The 15,856-nt window shown below is 34.0% G+C and overlaps 1 protein-coding gene across 6 annotated transcripts in view; it reads left to right on the top strand.

The window, feature by feature from the left end:
• Positions 1 to 15,856, top strand: part of Vps13a (vacuolar protein sorting 13 homolog A) — a 252,336-nt gene that overhangs the window by 104,688 nt on the left and 131,792 nt on the right. For all 6 annotated transcript variants that reach the window (XM_087183513.1, XM_004862535.4, XM_087183514.1 and 3 more), the window contains exons 32-33: positions 10,906 to 11,073; positions 12,682 to 12,986. In XM_087183513.1, the coding sequence (XP_087039639.1) occupies positions 10,906 to 11,073; positions 12,682 to 12,986 (473 nt within the window). The remainder of the gene's footprint in view (positions 1 to 10,905; positions 11,074 to 12,681; positions 12,987 to 15,856) is intronic.

A 15,856-nucleotide genomic window follows, 5' to 3' on the forward strand; every position in this document is an offset into this window, starting at 1 on the left:
TAAGAAATTAGAGCATGTATAATCTAAGCATGAGCACACTAGAATGGAAGGGCAGGTTGGGGAGAAAGTTACATTTAGATACTGTAATAGTGATTGTAACCTGCTGACTCAGATTTTTTTATTGATAGAGGTTATGTATAAGTCTGATACTTTGTCATAAATCTCCCTAGTTTTAGCTGTAAGAAGATAAGAGACAATTTGAAGAACAAATCTCCTTAAGAAATTTAAAACTCTAGCTGAGCTCTTACAGATTTTATCATAGTTTTTTCTTAACTATCCATAACTGTGGTCAGCTACTGGTATAGCTAGGAACTGTCAGAAGGGGTCAGCGATTGGAGCCCCTTTTTATATCTAGCTTTATTACTATGGCATTATTTTATACCTGTTTTGGTTATTCTTTTCTGCTGGGTGTTTAAGACCAAGTTAAAGTGAGACCTGTCAATCAGTATGAACCTCTTGCTGTCTATCCAGGTCAGTTAAGTCTCCTCAGGCATTACTTTGGAACCAGGTATAGAGCCTCTCAGCTCCTCTGTCAGTGTCAGCTGTCAGGATGGGTCATGGCCTTGCTTGACCATGTTGCTTTCAGTGAAAGCGTGGGAGATTTTTCCCTCTTTGTGACCCTCCTTTGGCACACGGTACATTTGTCCTCTGGTGCCCAGCAATCTCCCTGTTCAGGAGGTTGAGTGACTTAGCGAAGATGTAGGACCCTGTAGGAAAGGTTCCTTTGTGTCCTGGATCTTTGTTGACCTTGAGGGGCCAGGGCCAAAATATTGGCTGTCCTCATAGCCCAGTTACCTTTTCAGTTTTGGTCTCCAAACTTTAGTTGTTGAACACCCAGAAAAGAAGATTAGTGACGTAAGTATTTCAGTAGGAGCAGTGAGTTTAACTATTATAATTTTATCTGAACATTAAGCACTTTTTAAATATATTTTATCAACCATGGTCATTTTAGTAGTTGAAATGAATCCCTGCAGAAAGTTAACAGACAACAGTTGTACATTATGTAGAAAAATAAGATCAAGAGCCACGTGTAGTATTTTAGCATGACAATCATGATGACGTCTTTGTAACACTTAAATGTCCATCTCAGTATGGAATAGTTTTTCATACACCTCCGTCTGATCCCAAGACATTAAATGACATAAAGAAAACTCTTATTTTTTATCCATTAGTAGGATACCATCTCTGACCAGTAATCTCGGTGGAAGACCTCCTAAATGATATAGGGGGAAGAGATGTAACTCCCAAACCTACTAGATAGCCGAAATGCGAGTTTGTGTTCTCTAAAATCGAAGAATGAATTCTAGGAACAGTGGAGGTTAAGAGTAGGAAAAATTTATTGGGAGAAAGAAAGCTTCTGCCTAAGAGAGACAGAAGGGGGACTGGAAAGTGGGTTGCCCCCACTGGAGATTTTTTTAAAAAAGATTTCTAGACCTCCAAATTCTGATAATTAAGTGTATCTTAAACTCAGCTCTGAAGAATGCTGAGGAACTGGCTAGCTCTTAGAGCTCAAGTCCTTCTTCCCCTCCAACTACAACACCCTGGTGGGAAATCTATTTCTCTAGGAATACTGATAGGGGAAAGAGGCTAACCACATGAAACAGCTGTGTTTATGGTAGAAGAAATACCCACCCACTTATGGTAGGATTACAGTACCTAGCACAGTGCCTTGTGAGAAAATTAATAATAAGTGCATGACTTGTTTAGCCCGGTGTGTAATCCTTTTGTACCAAAAGGTGAACTGATATTTGTTGCCCACCTATCAAAAAGTTTTGTCCTTAACAGAGATAAAGACAACATAATAATCAATCACATCTTTGATTCTGTTTTTCTAAAAGCCAAGACAGACCATCTTATGTTTACATTTACCTTTCAACATTGCCATTCATTGCAGACTCCTCTTATTGTTAGAATTTCTACCTTCACACTTTTGGAGTTGTTTAGACTGTCTGATTTTTAATGACACATGGAAAGATATTTATTTCCATTAGTAAGATTAGTCAGAGTGAGTTTTTGAGCTTTCCTGTAGGAAAGCTGACTACTTAAAGGTAAATTGATACGCTTCGTTAATTTACCAACATCACTTCTTATTTAAGATTTTAAGGCTTACTTTACTTTGACTCTCTTAGTCATCATTTATCTTTCATTTTCTCAAATGTATATTTAAAGTAAGTAAAAGGAAGCAGATTTTTTAGAAATAGTTTTTAAATGATTTAAGATTGTTTTCAGCTTTTATAATTGTTGTCTTTTTAAAGTAAAAGGAGCCGAGGATGTTGCTCAGTGGTGCTGAGCCAGCTTGGCCAAACGCAAGGTCCTGAGTTTGATCTCAGTACTGAAACAAACAAACAAAAAAAAGTAGAAAGGAATGTATCCCTTACAAAGAACATTTTTGTAATCAACACACAAGTAGAGTATTTGTCTAAAAAAAGAAAGCTCTTAAGAAAGGGATAAAGAACCAGGTAATTTATTATTTGGAAAAGGACTGTACAACATCACAGAAAATTGAGGCATTCACATGTGGTGCATGGGTTTTAGAGTGAGGCATAATTATTTTATTTCTCTTAGCAAATTGTGACTCTTAGCAAATTATCTAGTCATAGATTCCATTTCTTTATTTGTGAAATCAGGATTATGATATCTCATAATTAAATAATACTCATGGAACACAGTGTTTTAGGGGGAGGCTAGTAAATACCTTTAAAAATATTTTTTCATTTTGTTTTCTTCACATTCTCTGAACCTCACAATACATTTCAGATACCAACATCGGAAGCCCTGAGATTTTTTTTGCAAGTTTATTTTCACAGATAATTACTAATACAGCTGTTACTACTGTATAACAGCACTGTTATACTATTAAGAGAGTCCTTTGAACTGGATGGTTAGTGGTTGAAGGATAGGTATTTTGTTACTAGTTATAAAACAGTAAAGTTTCTTGGACTAGAAACTTGTAGAGTTGGACAGGTAACTCTTGAATAATGAAGCATGAATAGGACATTATATTGAAGGGAGTAAATAGAATATCAAGTATTTAGGAAAATCTGAAGTACTCACTGAGTCAGGAAATCAGCATTTGAAATTTGGCAAAAAAGGAAACACATAAATGGATTTAGCAAATAATCTTTATGATATAGCGTTCAACTGATTTTTATTTAAAAAGCAAAAAAATTACCTTGCTTATATTTTGTTATTATGGCTTATAATAGCATGAGATAAGAGTCCCAAAAAATCAAAAAGTCATGACCCATAGGAATAAGGAACAAGAAGTTTTTCATAAGCCATTGTTTGATTTTATTCTTTTATTTTTACTTTAAAAATCAAAATGTATAGAGCATTTAGAAAGTAAATTACAAAATCTATTTTCCCCGTCTGTAAAATAAAGCTCACAGAACTAAAAGTATCTACTAAATTTCCTTTCAGAAATTAGTGATAGGCTGTTGATATAACCCAAGTCATTACTTTTTTTCTCAGTAATTTCATTATTTTTTGTAAAAATACAAGGTTAAAAATTCAGTTTTCAATATGCTCAACTGAAGTTTGTTTCTCTTGTCTTCTTGTCTCATTGCCATTTCCCTTCCCATTTTTCTTGTCTTTGATTCTAATATACATGATTTTTAAACAAACTGCCCTTTTCAGTAATTCTCTACTTGTCAAGGAACCAGAAAGATATAAATTTTTTTGCCCTGGATGTGAACTTCATAGTCATTTGCCATAATATAAACTATTGTCTGATGTATGAGTTTTAGGCTTATTGATATACTGAGCCTATCAGCGTTCAAGATTGGAGCCCTTGGACTTAGTTAACTCTGCTGGAGGAGCATCGTCTATTTGCCACTGATACAGTGGTATCTTACAAGTACTGTCCTTACTTGTATGTGAAAGGTGAAAATGATTCTAGCTTACCTGATATTCTCATAAAATAATACCATAGTAATTTAGTGTCTTATATTATCCTTATAGAAAAGTATTTAGAAAGTGAAGGTTTAAAAATATCTAATATTTAATGCTTTTTAATTCTGGATAGTAAGTACATAAATATTTTTAATTCTCTAATTTTCTGGCTTTGTTGTCAGGCTAATACTGGCTTTGTAAGATGAGTTAAGAAATGCTTTCTTCTGTTTTCTGAAAAAATTATATAAAATTTATATTCTTTCTTTCTTAAATGTTTAGTTATCACTCATCAGTGAAGATTTTTTTTGTGTATGGTTGAGGCTGACGTGCAATTTCATTTTTTCTCATATAGAGTATGATTTTCTACTACCATTTATTGAAGTAGCATTTATTTTATCATCCTAAGCCTCATTCAGATCAAAATTTTATTTTTTAGTTTTAGGGACAAAGAAACTGGAGCACATAAAGGTTTACCACTTGATGTAACTCAGCTTATAGGGCTTTACCTGACACCTTACATGGGAGAACCAGGCTTTCTGGCTCTTTAGTTTACATTCTTCACCATTTTCTACTGCCTCTCAGTTCCATACTATCTTCATTATTAAACAGGGTTTTTTTTTCAATTTTAAAAGTTAGTTCTCTTCATCTTGTTGCTCTTCCTCAATAATGCCTACCTATTCTCAGATCTTTGTGCTTACATATAAATTTTAGAATCATCTTCCAAGGTTTACAAAAAAAAATCTCATTGATATTTTATCTTTAAAAGGCAAGAAATTATTTATGCCATCATATAAAGTGAGTGCTTCCATTTCCTTCATTTTCTCATAATTCTTTTTTTTTTTAAATCTGTGTTTTTTGAGATAGTGTCTATGTAGTTCAGGCTGGCCTTGAACTCCCTTGATAGCCCAGGCTAGCCTCAAACTTGGCAGTTATCCTCCTGCCTCAGCCTCCCAAGTACTGGAATTACAGACATGTACCACCACGCCCTGCTTTCATAATTCTTTTAAATTTGTTTTGTTGAGGATCCACTGATGAGCATTTCACTGATAATGCTGCTTAAATCTGCTTTATTCTATAAATTTCCTTTTAATCAGTCTTCCACATTTTCTCTTTTGCATACATTTGTTACTATTGTATTTACTCTGTAGACTTTTTCAAAGCCTAAATTTTGCTGACTGTATTGCATTACTTAGCGTGTTCATTTATTTCTTGTAGTTTTTGTAAATTCAAAGTTAAATATGAGGGAAATTTATTAGAGCTTTTTTGGAGGAGAGCAAGATACTTCATAGTTGGTATCTTTATTTTCAAAGGAAACACTATATATCTGTGTGTGTGTGTGTGTGTGTGTGTGTGTGTGTATGTATCCATTTGTTGTGATTTCTTCTAATTTGATCTTATCTCTGCCTGAAGGATGGCCATAAACCTAGATAGCCCCTGGCTAGGTAAAGATGTTTTAGTCAGGTGAGACAGAAGAGTCAGTACAACAAAATACATAAAGTGACAGAAACATTACTACAGATCCGTAAGAGAAGAGGGGTACCCAGGAGAGGGGGAGGTAATGGAAAGCCTGGAAGTAGTTGAGCACTCAGCCAGTGGGTAGAAAGTGTGTTTACCTTCTAGAGAGAAGGAGGAGAGCAGGAGGGAATAAGATAGCAGAATGGAGAGGACCTAGTGGGGCTGGGCTGTTGTGAAAGTCCATGGCCTTTACACCTGAGGCTTTCCTAAGGGGGCGTGAATTGTCTTATTTAAAGAAAAAGAGGGGAGGACCTTAATGGCAGGGCTTTGAGGCTGGTTAGTAGCCGGTTATTTTGGTAGTTAGCTGAGGGGTGGGTTGGTTTGGGGCCTTGGAGGTTGGGTTGCAAACAAGCACAAAGGGAGAGTTTTAAGTAGGCCAAAGGTGATAGTCTGTGACTGAGATTCAAACAACTTGTGACAGACCTGAAAATGGATCCCTGAGACAGCAATGATTTTAAACAAATTTATGACGTGATTATTTCAGTAAGAGTTGCAGAATGATACTATTCTTGCTGAAACATTTATTAGATAAAAGACTTCACCAGTGTATACTAATGTTGCTGTTCTTGCATCTCACAGGTTCATTCTCTTCTAGAATTCTTAGGTTGGCTCCGAGGAACAATATTTCCTAGGCATTTACATGTTCCTGAGATTTTTATTTGCAGGGCATTTTGACTGGTTTTTAAATGCTTGGCATGGATTTTCTTTCGTTTTGTTTTGTTTTGTTTTGTTTTTGGTACTGGGGATCAAACTCGGGACCTTGTGCTTGCGAGGAAGGCGCCAGAACCACTAAGCTAAATCCCCAACCTGAATTTTCTTTTTTAGGTGGTCTTAAATGAGTTACTCCATGTCTTATGACCTAGTGTTGATAATAAATCTGATGACATTTTGATTTTCCCTTCTAAAGACTTTGTCATTCTGTCTAGATATTTAGATCTAGTTGAAAGCTTCTTATGGGTAAGACTGTGGACAAGTACACATATGGCCTCACATATTGAAAGTATCTGGAGACTGGATAAAAAAGATGTGGTTTTTAAATAAAATGGAGTACTACTGAACCATAAAGAATGAGAAACTAGAGACATTTATAGCTAAATGGACACATATTGAGGCCATACTCATAAGTGAGATGAATAGGACACACATGTGTAAATACTGAATAGTTTCTCCAGTGTGAGAAACTGAAAGTGTAAATAGTAATTAAAATGAAAAATTGATAATTTGAAATAGGAAGAAAAGGTCTAAAGGGGTAGGGGTAGTGGGAGGGGAAGAGGAAAGGAAAAATTATGAGAAAAGAAAAAAATGGAAGCAGTCTATGTAAATAGGGAAGGGTGGAGGGGGTGAAGAATGCACAGGTAATGGGAAAAAAATATGAACCAAGATACATCATGTACAGGTACAAGCACCCAATGATAAATGTAAATGTATTGTTGACCTAAAATGTACCAATAAAAGAATTTAAGAAAAAGAAAAAAAAAAGTATCTGACGTTTTTTTTCCTCAGGATAGTCTTTTTGGTTTGAAAAAGGTACAGTAGGAGACACATAAGCCTCACACACTAGATACTCAGAGCCAGTTGGTTGAAGGATGTGGAGGACTCAGCACTGTATGTTTACAAGATTTTACTTAAAGTACTCATTTTGTACTGTGGTATTTTATTTTCTCCTTACCTATACCTGGTAGATCTCCTAGGCCTCAGCTGTCTGCTCAGAACTGTGTTTTGAGCAAATCTCTGTAGTTAGGCACAGAGATGAATAGTTCCACATGTGACTTGCAGAGGATATTCTTAATTTAAGAAAAAAAATAGATTTTTGACAATTTTTAGTCAACAAAAGATACAAAGCTCCTCTCCTCATGGAATAAATAATCAGTAATATAAAACAATATTAGGAAGTGATGAGTGCTTTGAAAACACTGGCTTTGAAACATTTGGATAATGTGATGCATAAGGATAATTTTAGGATTATCAAGAAATACCTCTTTGCAGAAGAAACATTTGAAAGTACTGTAATCTGAATGAATTATAGATTCAAGCCTTGTGGAAAGAACAGATACAAGAAATAGCAACTGTAAAGGTCTTGTGCTGGGAATATGCTTGGCATATTTGGGAGGTTGTAGGGGTGCTAGTAACCCTTATATAGTGTTCTTTATTAGGTTTTATTGGGGTTTTTTTTGTTGATAATTTTTGTTTTGTATTTTACTTTTTAAGATCACCTTTATTGAACTAAAATTTACCTGTAGTTAAGACTTACACTATTAGTGCAGAGTTGTGAGTTCTGACAAACACATGTAGTTGGGTAACCTCCAACACCTTCAGGCCCCAAAGCAGAAATGGGGAACCCTGACTCAGTCTACCCATGGGACAGGTTGCAGATTTATTGACATCCACCAGAGAAAAATAATTTTCAGGAGGCATCAACAAAAGGCATAATGGGATTTTTTAGACAAAATTTTTACAGTACACATTCACAGAAATAGAGTGCTGCCCCTTGAGAAAGACACTGCCTTGAGCTGAGTATAGTTATGGGGGTTTGGGGGCAGAAATCTGTAGAATTTAGGAATTTATAGAAAGCGGACTCATTTTACAAATTAGAGGCTGTAGCTCTTTCTGAAGAGGAAGGGTGATGGCCCATTCATAGGTAATACCCATCCCACGAGATAGAGGCATAGACATCCATAGAGAAAGGTCTGATTTTGAGGTGGAAAGACATGGTCTTTACAGATGAAAAAAGGTCCACTTACTGGTAATAGAATGGCCCAGGTCTATTTACAGGTGAAAGGGAAAGATAAAAAGTAAAGTCTTACTGTGTTTTCTATTTAATTTAAATCTTTATTTTTATTAATGTACATGTTTATAGTACATAATGATTACATTCTTCACTGGGAGTTAAAATATATATACACATATATATGTATATATATGTATGTATAAAAAACACATGTTCTTTTTACTCTTCTTTCCCCTCCTTTACTCCCTCTCTGTGTCTCTTGGTCCTGTTCTCAAAGTTTTGCTCTTTAATTCATTTATACTTTGGATTTCTCATATAAGAGAAACCATGTGATACTTAAGCTTATGTGTATGTATGATTTATTTCATTTAACATGATCGTCTTAAGATTCATCCATTTTCCTCCAAAGGACTCAGATTTATCCCTTTAAATGCAGAGTATATGGTATTCATTGTATATAAATGGTAAATTTTTCTTTATCCATTCATCTGTTGATGGACATAAAGGCCACTTCTAAGATTTAGCTATTACAGGTTGTGTTGCTATAAACATGGGTATGAATGTATCTGTAAACATGTATGCATGTAATATAGTATTTTTAACTCTTTCAGAAAGATATACCTAGAAGGGGACTAGCTAAGTCAAATGTAATTTCTAGTTTTAGTTTTTTTGAGGAATTTCCTTCCATAGTGGTTTTACTAGTTCACACCACCCCTCCCCCCCCAAACAATGTGAGAAAGTTCCTTTTTCCTTGCAGCCCCTCCCGCATTGGTTAGTATTTGATTTCTTGATGATAGCCATTTTTTCTGGAGTAAGATAGATTTGCAGTGTTATTTTAAATTGCATTTCTCTGATGGCCAGAGACGATGAACATTTCTGTGTTTATTGGCTATTTGTAGTTTTTCTAAGAAGATGGATACATTTCAGTGACCTATTTTTTTTTTGTACTGGGGATCGAACTCAGGACCTTGGGATTACGAGGCTGGTGGTGGCACTACTGAGCTAAATCCCCAGCCCTCAGTGACCTATTTTTTGATGGGAGGAGTTAATTTTTTTGAGTTTTTCATATATTCTAGACATTAGTCTTGTGTCGGAGCAATAGCTTGCAAAAATGTTTCCCATTTTGTAGCTTGTCTATTCACTCTATTGGTTGTTTCCTTTGCTATGCAGAAGCTTTTTACTTTGATATTATCCCATTTGTTGGTTCTTGATATTATTTCTTGAGCAATTGGGGTTATGTTCAGAAAGTTGTTGCCTATGCCTATGCCCTCAAGAGTTTTTACCTATTTTATCTTCCAGCAGATTAAATGTTTCTGTTTTAGTATTTAAATATTTGATGCATTTTGATTTTAGTTTAGTACATGCTGAGAGATATGGGCCTGGATTCAATCTCCAAGAGATTGTGGATGGCCAGTTTCTCAGCAGCATTTGTTAAAGAGACTATATTTCCACCTGCATAGGTGTTTGGCCCCTTTGTTAAAGATTATATGGCTGAATGTGCCTAAGGTTATTTCTGCATCCTTTATTCTATTCTGTTGATCCACTTGTCTGTTTTTGTGCCAGTACCATGCTGTTTTTAACCACTGTAGCTTTGTAATATAATTTAAAGTGTGAAATTGTGATTCTTCCTGCTTTACTTATTGCTCAGGATTGCTTTTGCTATTCTGGGTCTCCACTTGTTCTATATGAATTTTAGGATTGTTTTGTCTAGTTCTGTGAGGAATGTTACTGGTATTTTGATTGAGATTGCATTAAATCTGTATATCAGCTTTGAAATTGTGGCTGTTTTGACAATAATGGTTCTCTCTATACAGAAATGGAGTATCTTTCCATTTTCTGGTGTCCCCATTTGGTGTCCTTTTTCAGAATTCTGTAGTTTTCATTGTAGAGATCTTTCATTTCCTTGGTTAGGTTGATTCCTATGTATTTATTAATCCTTCTTGATGTTATTTAGAGTGTTGTTTTCCTAGTTATTTTTTCCCCCACTGAGTTCATTATTGGTATACGGGAATGCTATTGATTTTTGTCCTGCTACATTGCTAAACTTGGTTTATTCCAGAAGTCCTTGGTGGAAATTTGGGGTCTTTTGTATAAAGGATCGTGACATCTGCAAATGATGGTGATTTGATTTCTTCCTTTTTACATTTATCCTTTTTATGTCTTCCTCCTCTTGATTACTCAGACTGAAGTTTCGAAGTACTATATTAAAGAAGAGTTGTGATAGTGGACATCCTTGTTTGTGATTTTAGTAGGAGAACTTTCAGTTTTTCCCCACTTAATATGATGTTGGCAGTAGTTTGTCGTGAATGGTTTTTGTCAGCTTGAGATAAGGTCCTTCTATACCTATTTTCTTCAAGGGTTGTATTATGAGTGAATGTTGGATTTATTCAATCAAAGTTTTGGGAGTGGGTGAAGAAATACATTTATATCATGATTCTCAGTACAAAAGTATGGATTCTAAATTTTTTAAATTCTGATTATTTGTTTTTTTGGTTCTCCATTGAAAAAATGCTATGCCAAACCTAATTTAATTTCTTGAAGCTGAAAGGAATCTGCCACCAGTAACTTGAAAAACATAAGTAAACTTAAAGTGTAGATTCTAATAAAGCAGGTAGAATTGTTTCCTTATTTGTCCTCCTTTGTACTGGCTTGAATACTTGAAAGATTTTCCAAATATGTGTATGTGTTTTATTACTTCTTGCTTTATTTTTGTCCTGAAGGCACACTACTTCAAAAGTGGATTGTAATAATTGGAATTTTCTCTCATTAAGGCTGTTTATATCACTGGAAAAGAAGTTTTCAGCTTTAAAATGGTTTCTTACATGGATGCTACTGCTGGTTCTGCATACACAGATATGAATGTGGTAGACCTTCAGATTAATTTAACCGTTGGTTGCATTGAAGTAGTTTTTGTCACAAAATTTCTATATTCTATTTTGGTAAGTTTTAATATTTGATTTTTAATTCTTTTATGCTAGTTGGAAATTGCTGTATATTCAAACAGAAGAAAATAAGAGTTTTTTGCTTGATTTTATTTTTTGATAGATTTCTGGATATTCTTTATCATACCAAAACCTTTAGTACCTTATTTATATAACACATATTTAGTAGCATAGTTATATAGTATAATTTTTACATGGGAATGTTCTAGTTAATTGAAATATATTAGTATATTAATACATGTATTACATATCATGACAAATATTAATTGAAGTCCACTTTATATACCATTGGCTTAAACCCTTGTGTTCCCTAACTTAGAAGTCTGATTTAAAACTACCAGACATGATTGAAATTTGCTTTTTCTTTTTGGTACCGGGGATCGAACTCAGGTCCTTGCACTTGCGTAGCAGGCGGCGAAACCACTGAGCTAAATCCCCAGCCCCTTTGCTTTTTCTTTTGCATTACGGTTCTGTGTGTATTGGACACATTAAGCAGTTAAATTTAATCCTGATTTAGCCCTAAGGCTTGTGAGTTCTTAGTTTTGCTTTCATAGTTCCCCTGTTTTACTGTTACTGTGAGTTCTGATTTTCTCCTGAATATCATTCCTATCTCTATGAAATTGCTCTTCTTTTAAAATGCCTTCTCTATCTTGGTGTTTAAACCAGATAATCAAGTCTGAGTAGGTCAAGTAAGTATGGCAATACTTGTAAGCCAGGAGGGAATTCATGTATTTATATGGATATTTTTGGAGATGTGGAACCATCTTGTGTTAATTCAGAATTCTGAGTTGATTTTGTTTTGTGGTATTTTAAATTGCTGTTGCTATGCAATTTTTTCTATAGCCATAAAGTCTTTGTAAAAAGAACAGTAAAGATAGGTAAGTAATCTTTGTCTAATTTACTTTTATTAGTCAAAAAATTATGTCACTTTAACCTCTTGTGATAACCTTATACTTAAGTATTACTGAAAATATAAAGTATTACTTTTCCTCCAAATATAAAAATTAAGTATAAATCTAGAAAGTTATATTTTATGTCACTGAAAGATTTTATCTAAAATTTTTAAATTTCAAAATTTATTTGAGCATTCTTGAAAAAGGCATTTTAGAGTTTATTTTTAAATCTTACAAACACAAATAAGCTCTCTGTGTCCTGAGGCTTTCTATGCAAATAAGATTGGTTAGCTATTAGGACAGGTTCAATAAGAAGGGAAATAAGCGAAACATTTTGCTATTCTTATTTTGCTTTGTTCCAGGGACTAGGTTTTTATTTTATCAATATCTTCATATTTTTCAATTTTTTCAGCAGAAAATTAATGTAGATAATCATATCTTGGATAAAGCTTGATTTGGTTTTACCAAGTACAGTTTTTTCTTATGGAAATAAAATTATTAAAGATCTTTTCATGACACATCATAGTCATAATCCCAGAAGTCCAGCACAAGTACAGAAGTTTTAAAGCTGTTAGAGAAAAGTGCAATGGAAAACCCATTAGAATTGCAGCAGACTTCTCAATACAAACCTTAAAAGCCAGGAAGTAAAATTATAAACATTATATATTTAATAAGTCATAACATCAAGAATAAAATTCTATGATCTTTATAGGCTTTTGTAGATAATTTTCAAGCAGCTAAAGAAGCCTTGGCTGAAGCAACTGTTCAGGCAGCAGGAATGGCTGCTACTGGTGTAAAAGAACTGGCACAAAGGAGTTCAAGATTAGCACTGGATGTAAACATCAAAGCCCCAGTGGTGGTCATTCCACAGTCTCCAGATTCGGCAAATATTTTTGTAGCTGATTTTGGACTAATTACAGTGACCAATAAGTTCATTATGGTGACAGAGAGCTGGAGCAATCCTCCACCTGTTATTGACCTAATAACAATAAAGCTGAGTGAAATGAGACTTTACAGGTAAGCTTTTCACAAGGCTATGTGTATAAAATGCAGTCTTTCTTAATTTTTTATATTGAAGGCTTCAGTATCTTGAGTATTCTGTTTATAGTGGAATTCTGTTTTATTACAACTGTATTTGGTTTTGTGATTCTCTCTTCCAAACGTATTTTTTTTTTTTTTTTGTACTGGGGATTGAACTCAGGACCTTGTGCTTGCTAGGCGGGCAGCGGAACCACTGAGCTAAAGCCCTGGCCCAACCAAACGTGTTTTTTTAAGCAAGATCAATTATAGCCTTAGTTTTTAAAAACTAGAAAATATTTGAGAACTGCTTCATACATAAATAAGGAAACTAAACTATTGCTGACGAAGTATATTTTTGCTTTTTGTATATTTGTACACTTTTTTCATAGTTCTTTATAAATTCTAAGTGTAGAAGAAATGGAGTATAGCTTGTTTATTAACTTTGTAAACTCAATAACACCCAAACTAATCCACTAGCTTTGTGTTGTGGACCTGATTCTCTAATTTAAGCAAATAAACAATGGAGTATAATCCTATGTAATCACTTACAAGGGATTAGGAAGTAGGGGAACAAATAAATATCCCGATAGTTCCAGGGCTTTTATATTGTTTTTTGTGTTTCAGTACTATTTCTAGTTACCTGTTTTTTTCCACCTTGGATCACTCTTATTTATTGCTCTCACTTAATCAGTTTTTTTCTCCCTGTCAGTTTTCTTTGATTTCATTTTATTTATGTCTTTGCTTTTTTGTTTTCCCAACCTCTGCTTCTCTTTGGCCTCTGGCTGGTCTGTCTCTTCTCCCTGCCCTTCATTTTATCAAGTGAACATTTTTGAAGAAACTTTGAGAAATAATTCACATACAATAAATTGTGTGTATTTTTTTTTTTTATTTGGTGGTACTGGGGATGGAACTCAGGACCTTTTGCTTGTAAGGTAGGCAGCGCACCACTGAGCTAAATTACCAACCCTATAAATTGTGTGTATTTAAAGTATGCCATTTGCTAGGATGTGACAGTTTATGTACAGTTGTATTACATCTTCCTTAAATATTAAGTTAGAATTCACCAGTAAAGGCATCTAGGGCTGGAGTTTACTTACAGGAAGTTTTTAAACTAAAGTTTCCATTTCTATAATAAATTAAGAACTTTATTCAAATTTTTTGGTTGATCTTGGTAATTTTTTTCAAGGATTTTATTCATTTAGGTTGTAGATTTTTTTTTTTTTTTTTTGGTACCGGGTATCAAACTTGGGACCTTGCGCTTGCGAGGCAGGCAGTGGTACCACTGAGCTAAATCCCCGGCCCTAGGTTGTAGAATTTAATGGCATAAAATTTTTCTTAATATCCCTTCTTGGTCATTATTATCTGTAATGATATCTCCTCCCTTACTACTTTTTTTTTTCTTTTTTTGGTACTGGAGATTGAACCTGGGACCCTGCACTTGGCGAGGCAGGTGGTGGAACCACTGAGCTAAATCCCCAGTCCCCTCCTTTATGACTTATTGATTACTTATTAATTATTTATGCATTTTTACTCTGGTTAGAAGTTTATCCATTTTACTAATTTTAAAGAACCTGCTTTTGATTTTATTGTTTTCTCTGTTTTCTATTTTTTCTTTCAATGATTTTTTGATTTCATACTTATTACTTTTAGTTTGGCTCTGTTTCTTTAGATGGTAGCTCAGATTATTGATTTGGAATATTTCTTCTTTTCTAATATAAGCTATAGTGCTATAAATTTTTAGACCTTTTTGTAGTTCTCTTCTCTCTGGCATTTATCGTGTAAACTCTAGCTGACTTAGTCTCCTTGGATGCTCAGCACTATCTTCTCAAGTCAGGGAGTTTCCTGATCTTCTTCTGGGTTCCTCTTCCATGTGCTCATGTCTGTAAATTAGCTCAAAACTGAGGCATTCTAAGGCACACTTGTAGAATCATTGAACATCCATCTTTTGATGTGCTATGTCCTGAAAACACTATTGAGATTGTGTTGAGGGTCCTGTGGTTGTTAACCGTGAATTAATAGTAGTTGCTTTTTTTCTTGATGCTGTACTTGATATTTTGTATTGAAAATTCAACAGCTAGTTGGAATCAAGCAAGACTGAATTTTTGACAAGGTGTGACTGAAGGTAGAGGATTTTAATTATTAATTATTGAGAATTATTGGTAATTTTAACTATTTAGAATCACATTGATGGATAATGGAGATGAAATAAATTAAAGACAGGGTATTGATAATGCAAAAGAATATATTGAGGCCTTTATATATTGGAGATACAATAATCTCAGTTAAAAATATGCACTGAGTAGTTGTTACAGCATGAGTTAAAGGTGGTAAATCTGGATGTTATTATGAATAATAGTGAGATTTGGGAAGCATTATTGCAAATGAAGAAAAAATATTTTTGTCTTACCCCAAGATAGGTGAAAAATTGGTCTCTGCTTTACAGAACTTCTTAGCCAGATTTTAGTTGAAATAAGAAATGAATGATATATTTAATGAAGACAGTGGGAAATGTAGAATGATTTAAGTTCAAGGATGTTAGAAACTATGAGGAGATTTTGAGGTGGGAGACTTTCAATAACAGGCTATAGATTTACAGTAGTAACTTTTTAAAGCTTTAGGCATTTAAATAACCTGGAGAGTGAACTATGTAAAAAGTCTGAATTTACTAAATTAAAATATTTATACACCTGTTTTAATCACATGTTGATTTAAAGATGATGTGAATTAGGTGAAGGTTTGTATTTTTAAAAATTGCTTTTATAAAAGAGTTCACGAATACTTGTATACCATTGTTATAATACTTGTTAGTTTTTTGTCCAAAATGATTACATTTTATCCAAAGTGATTTTTATTAATAATGAACATAA

Source organism: Heterocephalus glaber, unplaced genomic scaffold, assembly GCF_053883595.1.
Source record: "Heterocephalus glaber isolate CG9 unplaced genomic scaffold, H.glaber_assembly_v1.0 deba00001481, whole genome shotgun sequence".
Lineage (NCBI taxonomy): Eukaryota > Metazoa > Chordata > Mammalia > Rodentia > Bathyergidae > Heterocephalus > Heterocephalus glaber.